The sequence below is a fragment of the Misgurnus anguillicaudatus genome, chromosome 3 (genome assembly GCF_027580225.2).
Source record: "Misgurnus anguillicaudatus chromosome 3, ASM2758022v2, whole genome shotgun sequence".
Classification (NCBI taxonomy): Eukaryota; Metazoa; Chordata; class Actinopteri; order Cypriniformes; family Cobitidae; genus Misgurnus; species Misgurnus anguillicaudatus.
In genome coordinates this window covers 18,228,518-18,253,848 of record NC_073339.2, presented here as the reverse complement: position 1 = coordinate 18,253,848, position 25,331 = coordinate 18,228,518, and the positions used below count along the sequence as shown (strand labels likewise).

Genomic DNA, 25,331 nt, shown 5'->3' with positions numbered 1-25,331 from the left:
ACCATGGAATGGATGAGGGGAAAGTGGATGCAGTCCATCATTGGTCCACACTAACAGCTGTCAAACTGTCAACAACTATTTTCACCCGCCCAAAGCTGATGTTCTTTTACATCTGTACACCTCTGAGGAAAAAACTAAGGAACCAACTTAATCTTACCTCAGCATGCCACAGTTAGTCCTTGTAATGAGGTATGTAAGTGGAGAAAAAAATGGCGGAAACCGTAACACATTTAACAACAATATTTAATAACAAAACAAAAGTAAACACCGGCAGCCCCTCACGGACAACTGCCGGCTAAAAACATCAAACACATCACAAAAACCACTATAAAACAATATCCAGGCCTGGTCCTCTGTCATCCTCCACTGTCGGCAGTCCTTAATTTATACTTCCAGACCCCTTGTGTAATACAAGACCGGTGTGCCTCACATACTCATTCACAATCACATGGGGGTAAGGACAGATGAGACGAGAGGAAGGAGCTGGAAGTATCAGGATGAGAGAGGGTAGAGAGGAAAAAACAAACACAAAAAAATAGTCTGGTTCCCTGACACACTGCCGCATGTTCCTCAGGTGAGAAGTTCTTCCTCGCAATGCCATGCGATGGCACTGGACGCTCTTCGTGGGATGGCACACCCTCCTCCGCCCACTGGCGGCCGTCAATGGCTCCTCCGGTGGAGGGCGGATCATCATAGTGGACGGCAGAAGGCAAATGGGGCGACTCCTCCACTCAAGGGTTCTTTGACAGCATGTCCCTCCTTCCTCCCAGGTTTCAGCACCAAGGTAACGAGGTATGTAAGAGGAAGAAGTTGGAAACCGGAAAACATTTAACAACAATATTTCATAACAAAACAAAAGTAAATGCCAATAGCCCCTCACAGATGACTGCCAGCTTAAAACATCAAACACATTACAAAAACGCTATAAAACAATATTCAGGCCTGGTCCTCTCTCGTCCTCTACCATTGTCGGTCCTCAATTTGTACTTCCTGACTCCTACGTGGAATACGAGAAAGGTGTGCCTCACAGCTGATACTCATTTACAATCGCATCACCGGTCTCACACCACTCCCATGGCTCCCACCTGCCCTGCTCGTCACAGTCCTATTCAGTGGACTTTGGATCAACAATTTACCTCTGCTAATACCTCTGATCCCTCTCTGCCCGAGTGTCCACCTGACCATTTATGTTCCTTGGACATAATTCAACCCTCTCCTCCAATCTGTACACCAATGGGCCAATCGTATCTTCTCACTGATGCAAGACTGCCTCCGGTGGGCCAACATGGGAAAAGTTGTCAGAAGGTTTATGTAAGTGTGCACAGAATGTGCCAAATCTACAAACCCACGCCATCTACCATCTAGGAAACCCCATCTATTACCCATTCCATATATTGGCCCTATTCACATCTGGGAGTAGATTTAGTTACTGATCTACCACCCTCTGAAGGTAAAACACCAACTGTAGTGTAATTAATTAATTTATTTCTCTACTTTCGAGTCTACATTAGCTATAACGTTCTATATGCTGCTAGTTCCTCTTGTAGAGCCACCAGGTCAATTTAATTCCAAAATTTAGATCTGTAGTATTTAAATCAGTATGCAGCAGGAATATTTGCTTAGCAATGTTATTGTTTGACTTGTTATATCTCTTTGGTAGCAAATGAAAGCTGTAGGTAGTGTGAAAGCAGACTGAGATGGCACAAAAAAAAGTATTGTATACCTTTAAGTTCAAAACAGAAGTACCACCCCAGTGACAGAAAAGGTAGGATTTTGTACTTTTTTTTTTTCGACAGACGGCTATATGAATGTACATGCATAATACATCAATCCAAATTTGGAAAAAGGCATGCTGGCAGATGATGATTATGTGGGAGAGGTAGTGCATGTCACGGTGATCTGTGTCATGTTTTGTGTCTGTTCCATTTGTCGTCACCTGGACATTGTTAATCTTCATCTGATTCATTTCACCTGTGTGTCATTAGTCCTTGTGTATTTATACCCGTGTTTGTGTATCACTCATCGCCGGATCATTGTCGTTACTACCATGTTTGTTTGCCATTCTACGTTCATCTGTTCCTCTGGTTTATGTACCTGCCGTGTTTTGACTCTCGTGTTTGTTTCTGTTTCTTTATTAAATGTTATTTCACGAGTTCACATTTACAAATAAGATGGATAGATTAAATTAGTAAACGTATTTGGCGTGCTGTCCGAGGAAAGGGCTCTGAGCTCGGAAATTGGCCCGAACGCAGAGTAACCCCCCCCCCTTTTAGGGAGTAACCTAGTGAGTGAGAGGAGACAGGGTGGTGGAGGGATTCTGAAGACTGCAGAGGATCTTTGGAGAGTTAAACTATGACTTATATATGGCTTGCCTTCGTGCTGATTGGTTAGATAGCAAGAGTGCAATTCCAAAAAAGCGGGAGTGACAATATTTGGTTATTTACTAAAAAAATAAAATAAGTAAAACCCATCCATAATCACCAGCAATCTACAAAGAGCAGCCAAATTATTTAAGAGTTGCAAATAAGCAGAGCTGATAATCCTCAGGTGCAGTTGATCTACTAACACCTGATGCGCTTGAGTTCAGCACCATGGACATTTCATCTGAAAACTTTGTGTGTGAAATTCCAGCTAACGAAGCCATGTTAGCCAACACTGAGAAGAATTGGGGGACAAACATTAAGTTTTACAGGAAGTTTTGAAACCCTTGGTATTGTGTGACTTCTCCTAGAGACCCCTTTTTTTAGTAAAGCAAATACAAAATAACAGTGCTTGGTAAACAATATTTTTGAATAGTATGCTCCTCTGTTATTCCATATAAACTGTTACATGTTAAAAAATCCTCTGCCTTGTACAATGCGTTCTCTAATTTCTGTGATGCCTCTTCTATCAACAACAATTGCAGCCAATTTTTTTATGGAGCAAATACCAGTAATATCACACAAGCAAACATTAGTAAATAGCGTTGTATGAATCATTTAAATACTCTCCTCCCATAAATGTTGCGTCTGAAAGGTAAACACCTAGAAATGCATACAGTATGCAATAAGGTAGGTCGCAAAAATAACTAGAACACACCGTTTTAGTGCTAATTACCCACTGTGTGTCTTTAGTAAATCCCGACAGTAGTTATTTAACGACAAGATGTTTTGTCCTGGTGCACGCTGTTAGTAAATATGGCCCAATATCTGTCAATATTGCTTGGTACAGTACATAAGGGTGTGGGAAATCAAACTGAATCTGGTGTAGTTGAGCCGAGATGCGTTTTTTTCAAAGTTAAAGGTGGTGTGTGAATTTAGCATTTAGTGTGTTGTCCCAGAATCAACACTAATGTGTTGTTTTTAACACATTCGTTCTAAGAGTGTAATGGGACCCGTGGTGTATGTAGATCAAAACGGTCGCCGTGATTTCACCAAGTAAGATGTGATCTTTTTTTTGTTGATCCTTGATGAATGTTTTAATCAAAGATACCCCAACCTACCCTTAACTCAAACCCTAACCATGTTTAACCCCCCTTAAAGGGCCATTTCACCGATAGGAACATTAATCTTTATGGAAAGTGAGTCATATTTGTAGTCAAAATGTAACATAAATGTAGAATTGTGTGCCTATTTGACCGAGAAAAGACAAAATGTGACTTTAGAGCACATTTGTATGAAAAACTACAACTCCACAATGCACAGCTCTGCAAGCCACTCCCATTAATCGGAACACGGCTTAAATATGATATTGTGTACATAAATGCCACGTTAGTAAAACAAAGAAAATAGCCACCACCACCACTGTGTCTGACAGACACCAATCATGATTTACTTTTAAACATGATGTTACATTGTGTTACACACAATAACACTCTGGCCTGGTGTGTAGCAAAGTCTTATTCAAACAATAACGTGCGGTTTCAGATCCGCAGTACAAATGTCTTTTCAAGTACTTAAAGAAGGGTATGCATTTTAAATGTTTATTTAGTTTTACCAATTTTCTTTTTGTCTCTTGTTTACTGTAATTACATCTGTGTAATATCAGCCTCACTGCTCTCACAATATAGACATATAAAACACCGCTTAGATATGCTATTGTGTATATAAATGCCACCTTAGTATAACAAAGAAAATAGAAACACTTACTTTAGTTAGACGTCCGTTTATCCATGCTTCCTCCACACAAACGCGTCCCCTGCACAATATCTCCACAGACGCGCTGCCTCAGCTCTTGGAGCTTGTGCTCGTAAACCGAAACACGTCTTTGAAATAAGCACGCGCCCAGAAACATTAACAAAACAAACGTTCATATCCTTATCTGATCCAAAAATCATTAACCGAAAGCACACAGCGTGAGTCTGTCCAAGCTCATATACTCCGCAGCGCGTTTGCTCGTCAAAGCCGAAGCAAACGCGTATGTGAAATAAACATGTCCAAACGCGCGCAAAGTTGCTCTCTTGCCTCGAAACCTTCACCAAACGAACGTCCATATCCTTATCTGATGCAGAAATGTAATAAAGAAGCCACACAGCGAGAGAACAGGCATTAGTCTGTCCAAGCTTTTCTACGCAGCCGAGGCCGATGGTTGCGGTGTCTTCCCCCGGCTCCTCTACCCAGCCGACGCCCAGGCTCCGGCTTCTCCTCGGGCTTCTGTTCCTCCATCTGCCTGAGCGCTTTGCTGTATTGTGGCTCATAAAGGTGCAATGAACAGCGGATTAGAGCATCACGCTTGCGAAATCACCCTCTTCTATATTATATTGATAAACTTCCACTGTTATTGTAACATGAAGTCTGACTCGCTCCACAACTTCTGTTTAGCTTAGCTTAGCATAAAGATGGCGGCTGATAGTTTTTTCCCGTCTGTGTTCGTATATTTTCGTAAGTCCCACCCACTGATCTGTAATTGGTCTGAAGCGTGAGTGGGTCCCACCCATAGCCCCCACCTTGGAAAAATGAGGAATGAGTGTCTGTAGTCTTTCACACTCAATAGAGATACAGGATTTCCTTCTTTCAATGACGCAAAATGACGATTTTTACATCATTGAAAGAAGGAAGTGCCTCACTGAAATCAGGGAATGATGCACGACCATTCAAAAACATGACTGGGGTTCTAACGGTACAAATCTTAATGCAAATGGGTGAAGTTTCCCTTTAAATTAGTGTGAAAGAATAGTTTGAGGAGTATTTCTTAAAAGCCCCTAACCCAATCCTAAACCTATATCTAACAAGCACACTAATCTTAATCCTGCAATCTGATTGGTTAATGAAAATGTTGATCCAGGATCAACAATCTTACTTGGTGAAATCACGTTCACCATATTATTTTGCCTTTCAAGATATCCTTCTAAAAGTTACACATTACACCTTTAAAGCAATTCAACAAATATGAACTGATATGGGACATTTATAGTTTTTTAGTGCTGAATTCTATGGGGCGGTTTCCCAGACTAGGCATTTTTCAAATTAGGAAATATAACTAGTTTTAACAAACATGCCTTACTAAAAACATTCCTTGTATGCATTTTGAGCCAAAACAATGGGGACTGATGTATTTTAAGATATGTCAGTGCAAGTTGTTTTGAGTTTGGACAGCTCTTACATTTATTTTAGTCTAGGACTAGTCTAATCCCTGTCTGGGAAACTACCCCTATAGATTCTAACTGACCTGACTAATGTAGCATAAAGATAAGAGCTATATGTATATTTTTATAAAACAAAGGACTGAGCTAGCTTTCTATAAGAAGCCCTTAAACTTTTTCTAAGCATTTTGTCACAGCTGCAATTTTTGTATTTCATCTACATTTCATATGTGAAAATGAAGAATGTGTCATTCATGAACTGAATGAAAATCTTTAGAAGAATTGTAAATTATTGTGATTTTTTTGCTTTTGTTTTGAAAAAGTTGTTTTTAATTTGGACTTTATGTCAGGATCCTGCCAAAGAGTTTTGTGTTATATTTATGTCTTGTCATGATGGCAGGGTTCTGGCAGTCCCGTTAGGTGTGTTCGACTTCATGCGGCGCTGCGCAGACCGATCGGTGGCTGACTTGAAGCAGTGCATTCCGGTTAGTATTTTTGTCCGACTTCAGCTGGCGCTGCAGGCACGTGACTGTGTCATATGGTTTTTAAGTACCGCGAGAGCGATTCGAGATCAGCCGCCTGAGTTAGCCAGCGCAGTTCGCGAAGAGGAGCTGCACGGGCTGTAATGACGACACAGCTGTTTCACGATTGGTCGGATTCACCACATGACAACAATCACGTGTGTTTCGTGCTTATTTTCACGCCCCCAGTTCCACAAATGGTCACAAATCGGTATTTTTTATAACAGTTAAAGCTCTTTTCATGTAGTCGCGATGTTATATTGTGTCATCTTCATCAAAATAAAATGGAAATAGAAATGAAAAAACGTAGACCCCACTACATTGGTATTTAAATAATATATGCTTATGTTGAACTCTTTATTCTTGTAAAAACAGATGCTGTAAGCCTCTTCAGTTCCACTCATACATGGACATTCAAAACAGTATAATTCACTTTTTATGTAGTTTACATCTTACAAATCATGTTTAATGCGATTAAGCAAGCAAACGGCACGTGATCAGCCATGCCTGACGTAAATGCAGCAAGCTACGGGAACCACAGCGCGTCCGACTTCACGTCTCCGTTTTCAGCTCCTCCCCGCCTGAACGCGGCTAATCTCGCCGATCGGTTACATCCAGCCACAGCCGATGTCGAACACACCTATGTTCTATGTGGAGGTTCATGTGTATCGGGTCATGTGTATCGGGTCATGTGCCTTCGGTGTCTCGTCTCTTGTTCCCGCCCCCTCGTTTTCCTGCTTATTGTTAATCATCCCATCACCTGTTCCCTCCCCGTTATCTTGTTTGGTTTTCTTATTAATGTCATTGTTTCTTTAGCCCTGTGCAGGATCATTTTGTACCGTCGTGTGTGTGCTTGTCATATGTTCTCCAGTCTAGAAATCAAGTCAGGTTAATCGTCAAATTGTAGTCTAGTTTTGCGTAGTCTAGTTTTGTGTAGTCTCTGTTTATCTTTATATCTTGTAGTGATGGGCAGTCCGGCTCTTTCCATTGATTCGGCTCTTTCGGCTCAAGCTCCAGCTCTACATTTTAGTGATGGCAGTCCGGCTCTTTTCATAGATTCAGCTCTTCTGGCTCGGCTCCCTTAGAAGAGCCGGCTCCCCTGCCTGTGTCTGAAGATTCGGCTCTGCTCGTTTGCTACAAAGAATCAGCTCTTAGAGCCGGCGTTCGCGAACGACCCATCACTAATATCTTGTTTTGTCTAAGTGTAATAAAAGTCTTTTGTTTGACCCCTCATCGTTGCTCTTGGGTTCATCAGTCCTAAACCTTGACACTTTAACTATGCTCACAGATTACATTAGGGTTTACATTTTCTATCTTTACAAAAAATCATAACATGGACATAATATACATTAGCAGCAGACAACAGTTAGTCCTTAATCAGTTTCCATTTACCTGTCAATAGAAATTGCCTAAAATATAAAAAGTTGCAGAATTTCATTTCTATAGAGTTTGTCTTATTGTTTGTTTATTAAAGCTGTTTCAGAAAATATATTAAGTGAAAATACAGTTTCATTAAACATCTTCATCAATCCTCATGAATCTTTTGGCAGGTGTGTCAATAGGACTTTGAGCACCCTTTGTCATTGTTTAGTTTGTGGAGTGTACTTTACAGAATGGACAGATTAACCGGTATGTTGCGTATGATTTAAATCAACCTCCATTCCAGCCTATAACAGCTTTGTAAACAGCTAGGCAACATTTTGCAAGCCTTGTTTTTTGAGTACAACTTTCTCTGTTCTTATTTAGTTCCACCTTTCAGCACAAGAATTTATCAGATCAGAGACCCACCTGCCAGATCAAGATTCCTGTGTGACGTTGGTATTTATCACATCTTAACAATTACAAATATACTGAAGGACGCTGCAAATACATTCTGCTACAAATCTATTCTTCTCAAAGGTAATGAAATATTTTTTTTGAGACTTCTATAATGTCACATAAATCAGTCCCTCCAGAATTTGTGATTTTTGCGGTGGTAATTTTTTAAATTTATTTTTTAAAAAGGATATTAATGCTTTATTAAATAAATATTAAGACGTTCTCAAGTAATTAAATAAGTAAACAGTCCGTGATTAAATAAGAACAAATAAAGACAAATAAATAGCCTTCAATTTGAAAGATACATTATTTGTTTTTTGATTATAGCTGTCACAGTGGTTTTAAAAAACTGGATCGCAGGATGATTTAAGGAAAATGTTATTAAAATAATTAACGCAAAAGACGCAAAAACGTTTTATAAGAACATATGAATCAATCTTGTTTGCCAACAGTTAGGGAGGCATTTTTTTTTCAAATTCGATCTTTAAAACGTTTAATAACGACTGACCTACAGTAGCCTAAGGGGTCAGTCACACCAAAAGCGCTTTAAACGCTTGCAAACGCAAGGCGCGACGGACTGCCTTTTTTTAAAAAAAAAGAGCAGTGCGACGCGGGTTTTCATATTGCTAAGCAACCACCGAGTCGGCTGTCTTGTCAATCAAATATTGATGCATGAGCTCTCTGTTGCTGTTAACTGTCATATTAGCAGAAACTTTAAAAAGAGGGCGCTTGCTCTGACCTTGTTTGAGGGTGAGAGGTGCACAAACATGCAGGAGAGAGTGAGCGAGTGGAGTCCGGTTCTTCAAAGCAACTGTAAACTTCCCTCACCACCAGTGTTGGCAACGTTACTTTAAAAAAGTAATTAGTTATAGTTACTAGTTACTTCTAAAAAATAGTAACTGAGTTAGTAACTGCGTTACATCATTATAAAAGTAACTAATTACCAGGCAAAGTAACTATTGCGTTACTTAAAAAAAGTTCAAATATTTCAAATAACTTGGATGCCCCCAATAAAACATTTGTTGAATGAATTAGACACTAAAGAGAAACCACTAATTTTGTCCCTTACGAAAATTAACCATGGTTTTGCTACAGTTAAAACCAAAAAAAACATGGTTACTGCAGTAAAACCATGGTTACCACAAAATAACCATGGTTTTGACAACAAACCATAATTCACTATGGTTACTGTAGTAAAACCATGGTTTTACTGATAGCAATCAATACGCCAAAAAACCATGGTTACTGCACTTTTACCACAAAAACCCCTGGTTAATTTTCGCAAGGAGTGGCAGCATGTGACGATGTGGGGTGCTTTATTAGATCAGAATTACAGACGTGAAGAGGCTCTTTCTTACTCTGCATAAGTTGCACATTACATAAACATTCTTGCGTTTCACCTCAACGATGGAATAGTAGTGCTTATTATACTTTGTGTTTGCGACTGCTACCTTTGAGTTTGTTGTACTTGTCATCATCGCTCTGTCATTGCGGGTGTGGGACTCGCGGACTGCAGCGCGAGGTCCGGGCTGCCTGTGAGTTGGTAGCAGCATCAGCCGCTGCTCGTTGAGAAGAGAGAGCGATACATGCTCTCGCGTCAGTCTCACGCCAGAAAAGATCGCTCGATTTGTCCTAGTCGCTTTTAGTAAATAAAGTCGCTAAAGGGGTTTAGAAAGTTGCTAAACTTAGTAACAAAGTCACCAAGTTGGCAACACTGCACTGAACTTCTCGGACTGTGCATGTGTTTGCATATGATCTCTGCCTGCCTCTGGTTGGCTAGTGATGGAAATTAAGCCAATCATCACCGCTTATGTGGTTGTCCCACCCCCTCTAACACACACTCACACCAATCAGCATCAGTTATGTGTCTCTCAGCCCCCAACACACACACACTAGAGACAAACATTGCCTGCCTGCATGAGAGAACCTACTCTGGTGAAAATCGCTTTAGTGAGATTAATTTTAGTAACGCGCAGCATTTATTGTCAATAACGGTAACGGCGTTATAACGGGAGAAACAGTAATTTATTTGATTACTCGTTACTGAAAAAAATAACGCCGTTAGTAACGCCGTTTATTTATAACGCCGTTAGTACCATCACTGCTCACCACAACGTAAGGCCCACCTCTCCCCTCATTCGATTGGACAATGGAAAGAGTCGAATGACGTCGGGCACCTCTCCGCTCTCAGCGCTCCTTCAAAAACGCGTGCGCGGGCAGGCGGCAAAAAACTGCAAGGCGCTCGGCGCGCATAAACAGCGCGCAAACGCGCCCTGCCCATAGAATATCATTCAAAAAAGGCGCCTGCAACTGCCATAAACGCTTTTGGTGTGACTGGCCCCTAATGCAGTCCAAAACTACATTTTCCCTTAAATGTGTGTTTACTTGTGTGTTATTATGCTATATGTGACCGTTCATCTGCAAAGTCTAAAATGAATTCGGTCTTTACGCGCTGACAGGCATATGCGCACGTTTGCTAACGCTGAGATGATTGGACAGATGCCTTTCTTTTGTATCCCAAGTTTCTAACAACTTATTTTATAATGACTACAAAACAGTAAATTGTTATCGATTATGATATTGCCTCACCCCGTTGGCATTTATGTAAGACAGCAGGTGTGCCACACAGGTACACAGACCTTTCACTATGTATTCTTGTGAAAATAATGCATTATACTAGCTTACAATTAAAAACATTACATTTAAAGAAGAGATAATGTGATATGTGCTCAGGAGATTTTGATTGACTGTTAACTGTGGGGCGCGGAAAACTCAGCCCCTGCACATGAAATGCGTGCATATGATATGCCAGTCCTTACCGTTTTTATGTATTGTTTTTTACAATTGTCACTTGGGTTAAAACAACTTTTTGTTACATAAAATGACATTCTAATCGCAAACCCACGCAACAATGGTTAAAAAAAACTAGTGCTGGGCAAAGATTAATCGTGATTAATCGCATACAAAATAAAAGTGATTTTTTGCATAATATATGTGCGTGTACTGTGTCTAATAATTGTGTATATTTAACCACACACACATTCATATATTCATTTCAGAATGGTTTTACTTATATATATAATTGTTTTTAATTTATTTTTAATATAGAATATATAAAAATATAAATAAATATATATAAACATGTAAATGTTTCTTAAATACATACATGAATGTGTGTGTATTTATGTCTACATAAAAATTACACACAGCACATACTCATATATTATGCCAAAAATCACTTTTATTTTGTATGCGATTAATCGCGATTCATCTTTGCCCAGCACTACAAAAAACGCAAAAACGACAGGAAAAGATGTGCCGTAACGGGAAGGACTGGCGTATATGCATGCAAAATTGGAATATGGTGTATATGTTGCATGACTTTTCACACTGTGTGCTTTTATACGCATTTCAAAATTGGATGGACTGATAAATTGAAGACATTTACCACTTTACCAAGTAAATTGTTTTTACTAGAAATACTGTAGAACTCTAAACTAAAAGCCTTAATAAGCTGGTGTGCTGGGGTTTTAAGGCTGGAACTACAGTAAGGTATCTATAGAGATTTAGTGTCTAGGGATCTAATGATAATTTTTAGGGGTTTATGTCATCATGTTTTTCCAGTCTTTATCAGTGTCTCCTTTACTGTAAATCTAATTTACTTACTCTCTAATTTTTTTCTAGAGTTAATTTGTTTGAAAATGGTTGTAGTGGCTGTATTGGTTGTATTTCTCCTATGGGGGCCAGTTTTCCAACCACACCTGGCTGGTGGATTTAAAATTACTCACTCTGATGCCTCCCTCAATCATCAAGAAATCACAGAGACAGCCATTGTCTTCAAGGCGGCAGAAGTGTGCTGTGACATAGCCAAAGCCCAGGGCAAAGACTTTACACTACCTGTAAGTGAAGTATAGGAGCAGGCCAGAAAAGCAGAGTTTACAAACCCTGTATCCGGAGGGCCACTATACAGAATTTAGTTCCTGCTTCTACACTCCCGTCATGAATTTAAGAAAACCTGACAATCCTGATTCACTGGTTCAAGTTTTGTTTAATTACAAATACACACATTGATACCGTGCCAGATGAAGACCTGACGTTTGAAACTTTGCACCTTTAAATTAATATTGGAGCATTGTCAGTGTTTGGGCTTCTTTGTTTATTTTGTAACACACAAATTACAACATTAAAGCATTTATCTGCTGTGTATGTCTACAATTATATGTTTTTACACAATCATAAAGTTTTTATACCAATAAGGTGGTACTCTGTCAAGAATGATGTTGGTAAACCCAGAATTTGATTTTCCCCACTCCTCATTTTTAGGTCAACAACAAAATATCTGCAGATACTGTTCAAAAAGCCTGCTCGAATTCAAATTCTGCTTTATCAAAATCAAACAATTTTAAATCTGCAATTGTTACAGTTTACCTGAACAATATAGCTGTGGACAGAAAAATATTGAGTGACCCGCCTCATTTTGATAGTGAGAAATTCAGTGAAGGACGGGACATCATCACTAAGGGCGTAGCCAAAGTGAAAGTCAATCTGAAAGAGAGAAACTACTTGTCTGCAAGAAAGAGCCTGGGGGCTGTGACACATACTTTACAGGTATGTTAATGGAGTACAGCGGCTCATATGTGAAAACTGTTGGACTAAAATTCATTTCAGTTTCAAACCAACAGAATCATTAAAATAATAAAACTAACTGATAGTGAGCTTGTAACTATTTAATTTCAATAAATGTATTAATAACAAATCTGAATACATTTTCACTGTAAATTTCTTGAAATAATTATTTATAATAGTTTGTGTGATTGAAGTTTTTAGGTTACTTGTCATATCTCTATCCTTACGAAAATGTAACTTTAACCATGGTGTGTTTTTATTTGTAGTAACCACAACCTTACTCCATAGTTTAACCATGGTTTTTCTAGTAAAAATGATACTTCATATCAAAAATTTGCAAAACGAATAACATGGTACACTTTCACTACAATAAACCTGTGGTTAATCTAAGGGATGTTCATGTAAGATGTTTTTAAACACATTCCGCATCACTAGTTTAGCAAATAAATTTGTTTGTGTGCAGGATTTCTACAGTCACAGTAACTGGGTAGAGCTCGGATACAATGTTTCTTTTAGTGCACTGATCAAACCAGACCTTCCCCTCAACAACACAGCAGGTAAAGTAGTTTCTGTAGCTTTTATTTATCTAAAAATTTATTTTACCAGTTGGTGTAACATATGACATAGGGATTAGACTCCTAGACTAAAATAAATGTAAGAGCGGTCCAAACTGAAACTGACATACAATTTGCACTGACATCTTAAAATACATCAGTGCCCTTTGTAAAATGAGCCCCAACTAAGTATTGAGTGCTGTAGATGCTCATACTTTTCATGTTCATACTTTTCAGTTGGCAAAGATTTCTAAAAATCCTTTTTTTGTATTGGTCTTGTAATATTGTAATTTTCTGAGATCCTGAATTTGGGATTTTCCTTAGTTGTCAGTTATAATCATCAAAAGTAAAAGAAATAAGCATTTGAAATATATCAGTCTGTGTGTAATGAATGAATATAATATACAAGTTTCCCTTTTTAAATGGAATTAGTGAAATAAATCAACTTGATGATGATATTCTCACCATGGAGAAAATAAGACATTTGCTACTTTACTTTTATTGTGATTTAAAAGTAGTTTTTTATTACAGAAATAGTTTATGACACAAATTATTAGGAGGATAAATTTGCCACCTTTATTTAAAATATTGTGTAATCCACACACTTAAGAAATGTATCTACGTCTATAGACCCCAAAGCAGCGACATGCAAAAGCTGTGTCGATGACAACTGCAGTGATAACATTCTACCTGAGATCCTGCAGAAGAAGATAATAACTACTGGATATAGTAGCCTTTTATCACCTGACAAACCTGCAGGCAAGAAAGCATTAGCAGTATGTTAAAGTATCTGACTTTGAATGTATTAAGCTGCACAACAAATAATTGTCAGAACTGCTGTTCTTCTAATTGTACATTTGCTTGGTTTGCTTGTTACTGGTAAATATATATTATGTGATCATTTAAAAAACATGCACTTAGCACAGGACTTAAGAAAAGTTTCCGTCGCCTGAGGTCAACCCTGTGCTAGAGGGTTAATTATTTATTATTTGGCTTGCTGTACTCTTTGATTTTTGAGAGGAACCATGAACGTTACAAGAAGCTGTGAAAGAGAGGGGCTCTGTAAATATGAATAATCTTGGTCATGTAAAAATGTTTTTAACACATTGGATATATATTTCTCTTTCAGGCAAATGTAGCCATGGTGGCTTCTTTGATCAAACTAGCAGACAAGTTCCCACTGGAGGCATCAATAAGGATGACCTCATGTCAGAACATGGCTTCCTTCACCTAAAAGCTGCAAACATGGCCATCAATGCTACAATGGAGCTACTGGAAGACATTAGACAGGCTGCAGGAGAAACAGACTTTCTTCGGTAGGGGAGTGTACAATATAAAACAAAAAGAGCAGTATATATTCATGTACTATATTACATGTTTTCTAAAACTATGGCATTAAATAAATAAAGATAGGTATGTATTCATTTGTCTAAGTTGAAAATAGTAAAATATTGAAAAACTGTAGTGTTTTCCTTTAAGTTAAAGGGGACAGAGAATGAAAAAACATTTTTGTTTAGAGGCAGAATTGTCACTATAGGCTGAACCTTCCCTTAATTTTTTTTCTGCAATCTTGCATCTTCTTTAGGTTAATAGGCCTCAGTCGTACCATAGTGCTGGTTTTTGTGATTGACATCACAGGCAGTATGTCTAATGAAATTGCTGAAATCAAGAAAGTCTCAATCAATATGATAGACAGCAGGAAAGGAACACCAGAAGAACCTACAGATTACATGCTAATAACATTTGATGACACAGGTAAGCATATATGTTTAAAAAGCATGCTTAAAGGAACAATATGTAAGAAATTTATATCAATTAATCATAAAATGGCCCTGATATGTCACTACACATTAAGAAATCATTTTCATATCAAATACTTATATTACTCACAACAGTGGTCTGGCCAGGATATTGTCATTTAAAAAGTGGAGTTGCAGCCCTCAACTGATGTTTATGTTGTCATTTTGTGTATTGGCCACCAGTTGTGTAATTGCAGTACCAGTTTTAGCCACACGTTTTGTGATTGCAATACCAGTTTTTGCCACAATCCTACATACTGTTCCTTTATATTGGTTATCTGACAGCATGAGGAGTTTCACAATGAGATATGATAAACATACAATACTGACTGTACAGACAGCAGGCAGGCTAGAACGACTGCCAGGCCACCGGGAATTGTCCTGGTGCTCCAGATGGCCAGTCAGGCCCCTGGTACCGTAACTGTGACAGTGCAATCTATATTGACCACTGACCAGACAGTTTATATTCAGGGCTTGCACATGTTGTTCTTGTTATTTTAAAGCTCTAGTGATATGTGTATGTGTCTCATGCTTACAGGTGTCAAACTGACAAGTACTGGGAATATTGATGAGTTCAAAGAGCGAATCAATTCTCTTTCAGTATCTGGTGGAGGAGACTTCCCAGATATGTGCTTATCAGGGCTATTGGTGCGTACAGTACTTTGGACATGTAAAAAAAGGATTAGTCCATTTTCTTAAAAAAAAAAAAAATCGTAAATTTACTCACCACCATGTCATCCAAAATGTTAATGTCTTTCTTTGTTCATGCAAGAAGAAATTATGTTTTTTGAGGAAAACATTCCAGAATTGTGCTTATTTTAATGGACTTTAATGGACCCCAACACTTAACAGTTTAAATGCAGTTTAAAATTGCAGTTTCAAAGGACTCTAAACGATCCCAAACGAGGCATAAGGGTCATATCTAGTGAAACGATTAAACCACTTTTAAACCACAACTTCTCTTCTTCCTCCAGCTGTGGGACGAGCCAGCGCGACCTCACGTAATTGCGTAATGACTACGAAAGGTCACGTGTTATATATATATGAAACGCACATTTGTGGACCATTTGAAACAATAAACTGACACAAAGACATTAATTAGTATCATTCGACATACAACAACGTCGGAACGGTCCTCTTTCTCCACACTTTCACATACGTCATCCATGACCTCTTGACGTGATGATGTATTACGTGAGGTCGCGCTGGCGCGTCACAGAACCGGAGGAAGTCATGAAGTTGTGGTTTAAAATAAGCCCCTTATGCCTCGTTTGAGATCGTTTAGAGTCCTTTGAAACTGCAATTTTAAACTGTATTAAAACTGTTAAGTGTTGGGGTCCATTAAAGTCCATTCAAATGAGAAAAATCCTGTAATGTTTTCCTCAAAAAACATAATTTATTCTCAAATTAACAATCAACATTTTGGATGACACGGTGGTGAGTAAATTATCTGGATTTTTTTAAGAAAATGGACAAATCCTTTAACAGTGGGTGGGGCTTACTGACATCACTATATAGGCTAAAATCTAAATCAAATTAAATTCAAACACTGCCATGTTTTGACCTTATTTTCTTTTTTGTAAGGTGGTTATTTATACATTGTAAAAGTGAACTTTGCATATTCAGTCACATTTAAACATTAAGATATTATGAAAGTTTACATTTGGGAGCTTTTGAACTTCATACTAATGCACAAGAGGAAGTAATTATGAAGCAATTTTAGGCTTTAAAGGTATTTTGTGTTTTGTTGTTCATGGATCTCCAGATGGCATTAACAAGAGCTCCACCATCCTCAGACATTTATGTTTTCACGGATGCTTCAGCAAAGGACCCTGAATTAAAAAACACTGTTGGAGCCATGATAGAAAGCACTGAATCCATAGTGAGTTCCTGCATAGCACGTCCTAATGCTGTCTTCATTCATTTTGTTAGGCTGAGTGATGTTGCTGAAACATTTACATCTAAAACTTTTATACTTTTGTCTTTGTCTTTTCACCGTCCAGGTCACTTTCTTGTTCATCTCACCAGAAGTCTCAGACTCCCAGAGCTCCTCATCGAGGCCGATGACTCAATCAGAACTACAATTATACAGAGACCTGGCCCATGTCTCTGGTGGACAAACCTTAGAGGTCACAAAAATCACGCTTTCTGAAGCCTCTACAGCCATTAGCGATTTATTTGCCTCTGACCAGGTATAACAATGCTTTAAACTTCTTATATGCAGTCATTACCATTGTATTTTACAATGTAAAAATGAGACATAACATACATAAGGTAAATAGACCTTTGCATTATGTTACCAATCGTATGCTAATCTTATTTACGTTTCCGCTACATCAGATTTTGGAAGTAATTGTGAAATTGCTCAAATCTTGACATGTCCTTGTTTTTGTCAAAGGTCACAGTTCTTCAGGTGGCAAGAAGTGCAGGAAATGCAGGAAACTTTTCTTTTCTGTTGGATTCATCTTTGTCTAACGTGACTGTTTACATCACTGGGGATTCACTGGATGTTACCGTCTACAGCCCCACAGGTGAGCCAAAATGAACAGCAAGTTACATAATCCTAGTAAGGCGTACCACACCAAATAAAATTGTCTCAATTTAAAGCATATGTGGGAGGCCGCCTAATTCTCTTAACAAATCTGTTTTGATTTCTATTCCTCTCAGGTGGGTCTCAGTCAGGTTCAGTAATAAATGGCGGGCTTGGTAGCATTCAGACTGTGGGAAATCTAAAGAAAATAACACTCAAGTCTGACTTCCAGACAGGGCAATGGAGCATCAGTGTTAACTCCACAAGCTCATACACCATGAAAGTCACTGGTAAAGTTTTAATTTTCTTCATGTGATCTTTATGTGTCTTGATATAGTGAATGTTCTTTCTTTCTTTCAGGTCATTTGTCAAGTCGGCCGCATTTTATTTATCTGCTTAATTCATTGTTATGTATAAAATAGCTTTAAAATCTAAATACAGACAGTTGACCAGTATCTAATAATAATTTGTTAAAATGCATATAAAGCAGTGGCAATAGCGCTACAGTAAGATGAAAATTAGCAAATGTTCAATTAAAAATAACATTTATTATAAAATAATTATTAGAATAAACACTTTACCATTCTGCCCCGTACAGCACATTATTCTATACAAGCTCTGTTTGGTTGTGTATCATGGCACATTAAAAATATTAATGTGATTAGATGGTTTGCTTTTTTGTGCATTTTAAAACTGGTTTAAACAAGTAAAACATGTTTCAGATTCATAATCCACTGTATTAAACAGTCCTATAGCCAGGGTGGATTCCAGTGGTTCGAACGAAGCAAACTTTATTTGTCAGCCAAACCCCTTGACTTAAATTATTGACTTGAAGTACCCACTGAGATTTTAGGTTAATATTTGAGTAACTCAATAGCACATTTGCATGTTTAACTTCATAAAGATAGACTAGATATTGTACACATTTTAAACTTTTATTAAAATGTTTTATTAAAGGAAACTATTATTGTTACAAAGTAATTTGGTAATTTTTTTATTGGTACATAAAACATATCTCAGTTCTAAGTTTTCTATGTTTTGTTATTGGTTACATCTGCCCTACAAAGGCAAAAGGCAGTAACGTCGTTTTTGGTCAAAAATTACTTTTATTTTTAGACATTCAAGACCTCCATTATTATTTGCATTAGTATCTAGAGTCAATTTTATGTTTTTTCAAGAAAATAAAAATAAAGAAGAAATTAACTGACAACTGAAACTCACTATAAGTCTAAACTTTAAAGTCATTTTTCTTAGTTTCACACTCTAGCGAGTTAAGATCTTTTGCCTTTGTAGGGCAGACTGTCATGGTTCTGCCATCTTGTCCTTTGTTTAATCTAGTCTTGTGGCAGAATCATGACAGACCCATGTTTTGTGTGGGTTCACGTGGTCTTAGTATTGATTTACTGGACCACGTGTTCCCAGTGTCTTGTCTCTTTTACCCCGCTCCCTTGTCATCCTCCTCATTATTGTTTAATTCCTGTCACCTGTTGCCCTCATTAGTTGTCCTCTATTTAAGATCCTTGTGTTTGTTGTCCTGTGCTTGTGCATTGTTTCTGTCATCGTGTGAGTACGCTGTCTGAAGTATTGTAGAGTTTATATTATCCAGTCTAGTTCTTTGTTTCATGTATTCCTGTTTAATGTCTTAGTCTAGTCTTGTGTCTTGTACAGTTTAGTGTTCCTGATATACCCTGTTTATGTTGTTTTGCCCCCTCGTGGGTTTTTGTTTTCTGTTCATTATATATTAAAAGTCCTATTTGAGTTATATCTGTCTGCATTTGGGTTCATCCTTCATCCACATAACAGAATGCACAAGCCAGTTAAGAACCCAGCAGACAACCCGTGTCGTCCCGCCAGGCGGCAGTCGGCTGACCTAGAACTTTGGTGGCAGTCGACTGCCGCCGACATGAAGATGGGCAAGGCCCCATTTCCTCCTCCACAGATCTTGCCACTCCCACCATGGCGCTCATCCCACCTGCTCCGTTCACCGCTCCACGTCCACGCAAGAAGAGGAGGAGGAGAGGGGTTGTGGACCCTCAGCCTCTGCCGTCTGCGCAGCCACCGCTGCAGCCTCTGCCGTCTGCGCAGCCACCGCTGCAGCCTCTGCCGTCTGCGCAGCCACCGCTGCAGCCTCTGCCGTCTGCGCAGCCACCTCTGCAGCCTCTGCCGTCTGCGCAGCCACCGCTGCAGCCTCTGCCGTCTGCGCAGCCACCGCTGCAGCCTCTGCCGTCTGCGCAGCCACCGCAGCAGCCTCTGCCGTCTGCGCAGCCACCGCTGCAGCCTCTGCCGTCTGCGCAGCCACCGCTGCAGCGCCCCCTGTCACTGTCTCCTCTGCTCTGACGGACGCAGCGCCCCCTGTCACTGTCTCGTCTGCGCTGCCGGACGCAGCGCCCCCTGTCACTGTCTCGTCTGCGCTGCCGGACGCAGCGCCCCCTGTCACAGACTCTGTCTCGTCTCCGCTGCCGGACGCAGCGCCCCCTGTCTCGGACTCTGTCTCGTCTCCGCTGCCGGACGCAGCGTCCCCTGTCACTGTCTCGTCTCCGCTGCCAGACGCAGCGCCTCCTGTCACTGTCTAACAGAAAGATCTGTGGAGGACCCCTCGGACGCTGACTCCCACGAGATCCTCCTCTCGCGCTTCCCCCGGAGGTCGGCAGGCTGGGAAGAGCCTTCGAGAGCTGGAGTGGTGAGAGCCGGGTTCTCCAAAGTCACCACACAGATGGTGCGGCCCTCTGGAATGGTAGGCAGAGTGGCAGATGGTGATGCCCTGGTGGGAAGCTCCTCCCGACACAACTGGTCCACAACCTCACGGAACGGGCGCCGGATCAGCCCCTCTCGTTCAGACAAGGGAGGAGGGACGTTGAGGCCCGCAATGAAGTAGGAGTTGAGGAGGGTCTCTGGCAACAAAACCCTCCTCGCTTCAATATCCTGGGCATACACCCTCAGGGTCCTCTCTAGCTGAGGAGGAAAGATGAACCCAAATGCAGACAGATATAACTCAAATAGGACTTTTAATATATAATGAACAGAAAACAAAAACCCACGAGGGGGCAAAACAACATAAACAGGGTTATATCAGGAACACTAAACTGTACAAGACACAAGACTAGACTAAGACATTAAACAGGAATACATGAAACAAAGAACTAGACTTAGGGTGACCAGAAGTCCTGAAAAATTCGGGACAGTCCCGAAATCTAAGCTGCTGTCCCAAATCCTGAATCCTGCTCTTATTGTCCTGAAAATTATACGGAAGCTGGGGCTGGACACACCAAAGCTTTTACGCCTGCGGCCGGCGCATGTTTTCAATTGATTCCAATGGAAACCCGGCGTTTTTCTCAAATAATCAAACAGCTAGCGGGTTTTTTCCGCGCTGAAACCCTGCGCTAGGGGTTCAAAAATATTAAACTTTGAGAGAAATGCTCTGCTCGTCAATGTCAGTTCTTACAGGGCCGTCCAATTACAGTGGAGGGGGGGAGGGACATTACCACAGCAACCAACCGGCTCACAGCTGAAGTATCACAGTTACTAAAGCGCTCGGCTGAAAAACAGCTGGCATTTAAAAGTGCTGATGTCTCCAGCCCCTTAATCTTAATCTGAATCCCACTCAGTTAAAACCTCCGCGAAATATGCTGAAATGGTATTGTTTCTATTACTTTATCTAATTCATCTATATGCAAGAAAGACAATAGGACAATTTTGTTTTATAGAGTAGATTAAGAGAGCAAAAGTTGCAGCAGCCGCGAGGACAGTTGAAAGTGCTGGCTGGCAGTGACAGTCAGTCGCGTGAAGGAGTCAGATTTGTGACGAGGCACTGAGTTAAAAAAATACGTCTATACGTATTATATAAATGTATGTACTTATATTAATAAAAATATGATTTGGTTCAGTAACTTCCGTTTAAAATTCATTATCTTTTAGTATTAAGTAAATGAAAACTATGAAGTATAAAATAGTTCTATACATATTATATCAAGTTATTAATGCATAGGTACTTATAATAATATGATTGGTTCTGACTGAAATTCATTATCTTTAATTATTAAATAAAAGAAATAAATTAAACTAATATTGGATGACACAATCCCCCCCCCCCCCCCCCCCCCCCGTAACGTCTGACCCCCGTCCCGAATTTCAGCCAATCTCATCTGGTCACCCTAACTAGACTGGATAATATAAACTCTACAATACTTCAGACAGCGTACTCACACGATGACAGAAACAATGCACAAGCACAGGACAACAAACACAAGGATCTTAATCTAGTCTTGTGTCTTGTACAGTTTAGTGTTCCTGATATAACCCTGTTTATGTTGTTTTGCCCCCTCGTGGGCTTGTGCATTCTGTTATGTGGATGAAGGATGAACCCAAATGCAGACAGATATAACTCAAATAGGACTTTTAATATATAATGAACAGAAAACAAAAACCCACGAGGGGGCAAAACAACATAAACAGGGTTATATCAGGAACACTAAACTGTACAAGACACAAGACTAGACTAAGGGCTCAGTCACACCAAAAGCGCTTTAAATGCTTGCAAACGCAAGGCGCGACGCACTGCCTTTTTTAAAAAAGAGCAGTGCAGCGCGGCTTTTCATATTGCTAAGCAACCACCGAGTCAGCTGTCTTGTCAATCAAATATTGAAGCGTGAGCGCTCTTTTGCTGTTAACTGTCATATTAGCAGAAACTTTAAAAAGAGGGCGCTTGCTCTGACCTTGTTTGAGGATAAGAGGAGCACAAACACGCAGGAGAGAGTGAGCGAGTGGAGTCCGGTTCTTCAAAGCAACTGTAAACTTCCCTCGCCACAACGTAAGGCCCGCCTCTCCCCTCATTCGATTGGACAATGGAAGACGCGAATGACGTCAGGCGCTCCTCCGCTCTCAGCGCTCCTTCAAAAACGCGTGCGCGGCAGGCGGCAGAAAACCGCAAGGCGCTCGGCGCGCATAAACAGCGCGCAAACGCGCCCTGCCCATAGAATATCATTCAAAAAAGGCGCCTGCAACTGCCATAAACGCTTTTGGTGTGACTGAGCCCTCAGACATTAAACAGGAATACATGAAACAAAGAACTAGACTGGATAATATAAACTCTACAATACTTCAGACAGCGTACTCACACGATGACAGAAACAATGCACAAGCACAGGACAACAAACACAAGGATCTTAAATAGAGGACAACTAATGAGGGCAACAGGTGACAGGAATTAAACAATAATGAGGAGGATGACAAGGGAGCGGGGTAAAAGAGACAAGACACTGGGAACACGTGGTCCAGTAAATCAATACTAAGACCACGTGAACCCACACAAAACATGGGTCTGTCATGATTCTGCCACAAGACAAGATTAAACAAAGGACAAGATGGCAGAACCATGACACAGACATTACATTCAAATTAAAGGGAAGGTTAGAGATAGGACGGTATAAATATAACATAAATATATCTTTTGTGTATGTAAGTGTTTTATTTAGACTTTTTAATTTTAAAAATATTCATGTATGCTACATTATGATTTAATTGTAATTAATTAATTGTTTTTATCAACTCACAAACCACCAGTTTGTGTACCCCAGTTTGGGAAACCCTGCCTTAAACTAATGTTGGTTAAGACAACAACGGACAAAGAAAAAAATCACTCACTGCTTTTGATGGATACATATTTAATAATGATGTATCTACATTTAATTTATACAGTGCATGCAGTATTATACTTTACTTTAAGTACAGTACTGTTAGATCAATCTGAAAACTCTGAACAGCACTCTTTAATTTCACTTATTTGTTTGTTTTGTTGTATTTATTGGCGCTATATATAAAATATTTGCAAGCATACTGAAGCCTTAAACGTGTTAAAGCACTACTTTTGTGATTCTGCTTCAATGAATGCGTTAAACTGGCACACAACCTATATATCAATAAAAATTATAAAACAGACGTTTTGGTTCTTCATTCTGATTGGTCGAAACGTGTTCTAAGCTGTGATACCCACGATTCAGACCGCATTACATAAGCTGAAAATTTGAGAGGTGATAAGAGAACAAATGAAGGTAGGATGAAACAGGGTTTTTTTTGACAGCGGAGGCTGTTCTTTCATTTGATATATTTATGTTTATTTAAAGAAAATCATTTTTCTGGAAGGCATTAAACTAAAACTGTGTGGCAACTTAAAACAGGATGTGTGCCCACAAGCTGTATTTAAACTGGTATATTATTTGATTTGTTGCTGCAGGTCAGAGTTCAGTGGAAGTCCTCTTTTACTTTGTGAAGATAACTTTGGGAGGTCATGGAGAAGCTTGGGCACAGATCCTCACTCGCCCTTCTATTGGTAAATAATTTGTTTGTTTCTAACACATTTACTCCCCATAACTATGTGAAGTGTAAAGGCTTCATTGTCTTTGTGTGATTTGTTGATCAGGTCAGAATGCCACCTTGTTTCTCTCTGTGTCTGGAGGAGAATCGGCCACAGTGACTGATGTACTACTAGTTGATGCTTCGGGATCCAGTGTTGTTAATGGAAACGTTACATCAGTGGGTGATACAGACTACCTAGTTAGCCTAAACAGAATCCCAGAGGGTGCATTTGGGCTTCTTCTTAAAGGGCTGTTGAATAACTCATCGTCATCTAGTCGATTCCAAAGGCAATCATCCATTCATCACAAAGGATCAAGAATAACAGTCGCGGTGAGGTTAAAAACCAAAATGTCTCATGGCTAACAGATAGTGGGTCTTTACGCAATTTGTAAATTATTATAGTTAAAATCTCATTATCTGATAGTAATGCTAAACTCATTGATTTCTAAGAAACACATGCATTGATTAAATGTACTGTGTAGGAGCTTGAATTGTGTAAAAGCTTCCACCAAATGCATAAATGTTAATGTAACAAAAAATGTATATTAAAACTTCACGGTCAAGTTGCATTACATCACTGTCTGAGACCTGTTTCCCATCATCCACAGGTTGAAACACAAACCACTACAACTCCTGGAGTTTCTTTCAGTTTCAACTTTACCGTGGCCACTAATACTACAGCAGGTAACTACACTATCCGAGCCAGGACAAGCAACGGCTTCACTGTGACTGTCCCCAGTTCCCTGAATGTGTCGACAGGAGGAAGTGTTCAGGGGACAGGAACGCTGGCCGTGCCCTTCAACACAGAGTCTGGGACTGATGTTACACTCATTGTTGAGGCAGAAGCTCCAGGGTCCACTGATCTGAATTATGCCACAGTTCGAATCACTGCCTCAGCTACAAGCATAAAGTTCAGTGGCTTGCAGTCCTTCTCCATGTTTCTGTCTCTCATTAGCTTATTTGTTTCTCTTTTGCTGTAATGGAGAGTAACCGGAGACATATACTGCATTAACAGTTTTAAAATAGCTAGACACTATTTTATGTTTATTTACAACTCTTCAATTATTAAGAATAAGCCTTTCTTTTCATTTTAGAAAATTAATGAAACAAAATGATGTAATTGCTACTTGCAGCACTTTTACTAGCATATTATTACTATAACTACATACCTGGGGTTTTTGGGGTGATTTTTTATATATATATCTGTGATTTGTTTTGACACTGTTAAATAAAAAGTTTTATGAGTTAAACTGCACAAAACTGCCTGCTGCTTACTTAATTCTAACCTACACTCTTAAAAATGCTGGGTTGTTTTTAACCATATGGGTAAAAATTGGACTGAACACACCGCTGCGTTAAAAATTAACCAATGCTTGTTTGTTTTATCCCAACTGCTGGGTTATTACAACTTGCTTTATTAAGAAATAATGGTGTGAAATCGGCTGAAGGAGACAAAAGTTAACTCTGGAGCAGTTTACTTGTGGTGATCAACCAACGAACCACGCTGTATGTTATGTGTAATGACGTACAGTACCTTCCATGAAAAGCCACAGTTAGAGGCCGATCACACCA

The 25,331-nt window shown here is 39.5% G+C and overlaps 1 protein-coding gene across 1 annotated transcript; it reads left to right on the top strand.

Moving 5' to 3' along the window:
• Positions 1–7,742: 7,742 nt before the first annotated feature.
• LOC129444367 (von Willebrand factor A domain-containing protein 7) lies at positions 7,743–24,966 on the top strand. Its single transcript, XM_055204991.2, has 15 exons — positions 7,743–7,980; positions 11,584–11,798; positions 12,223–12,507; positions 12,989–13,082; positions 13,710–13,838; positions 14,209–14,395; positions 14,665–14,834; positions 15,417–15,526; positions 16,644–16,760; positions 16,882–17,070; positions 17,277–17,409; positions 17,546–17,698; positions 23,638–23,733; positions 23,824–24,089; positions 24,368–24,966. Exons 2-15 carry the CDS (start codon positions 11,601–11,603, stop codon positions 24,737–24,739), a joined length of 2,499 nt encoding a protein of 832 aa, XP_055060966.2. The 5' UTR covers positions 7,743–7,980; positions 11,584–11,600; the 3' UTR covers positions 24,740–24,966.
• The last annotated feature ends 365 nt before the right edge of the window (positions 24,967–25,331 follow it).

What these genes read in the sequence shown, in the direction of transcription:
- LOC129444367 (XM_055204991.2), top strand. Translation starts at nt 11,601, where the DNA reads ATGGTTGTAGTGGCTGTATTGGTTGTATTTCTCCTATGGGGGCCAGTT. An exon ending in TAGAAAGCACTGAATCCATA is followed by an intron (nt 16,761 to 16,881) that starts GTGAGTTCCTGC and finishes TTCACCGTCCAG; the next exon opens with GTCACTTTCTTGTTCATCTC. An exon ending in GATCAAGAATAACAGTCGCG is followed by an intron (nt 24,090 to 24,367) that starts GTGAGGTTAAAA and finishes CATCATCCACAG; the next exon opens with GTTGAAACACAAACCACTAC.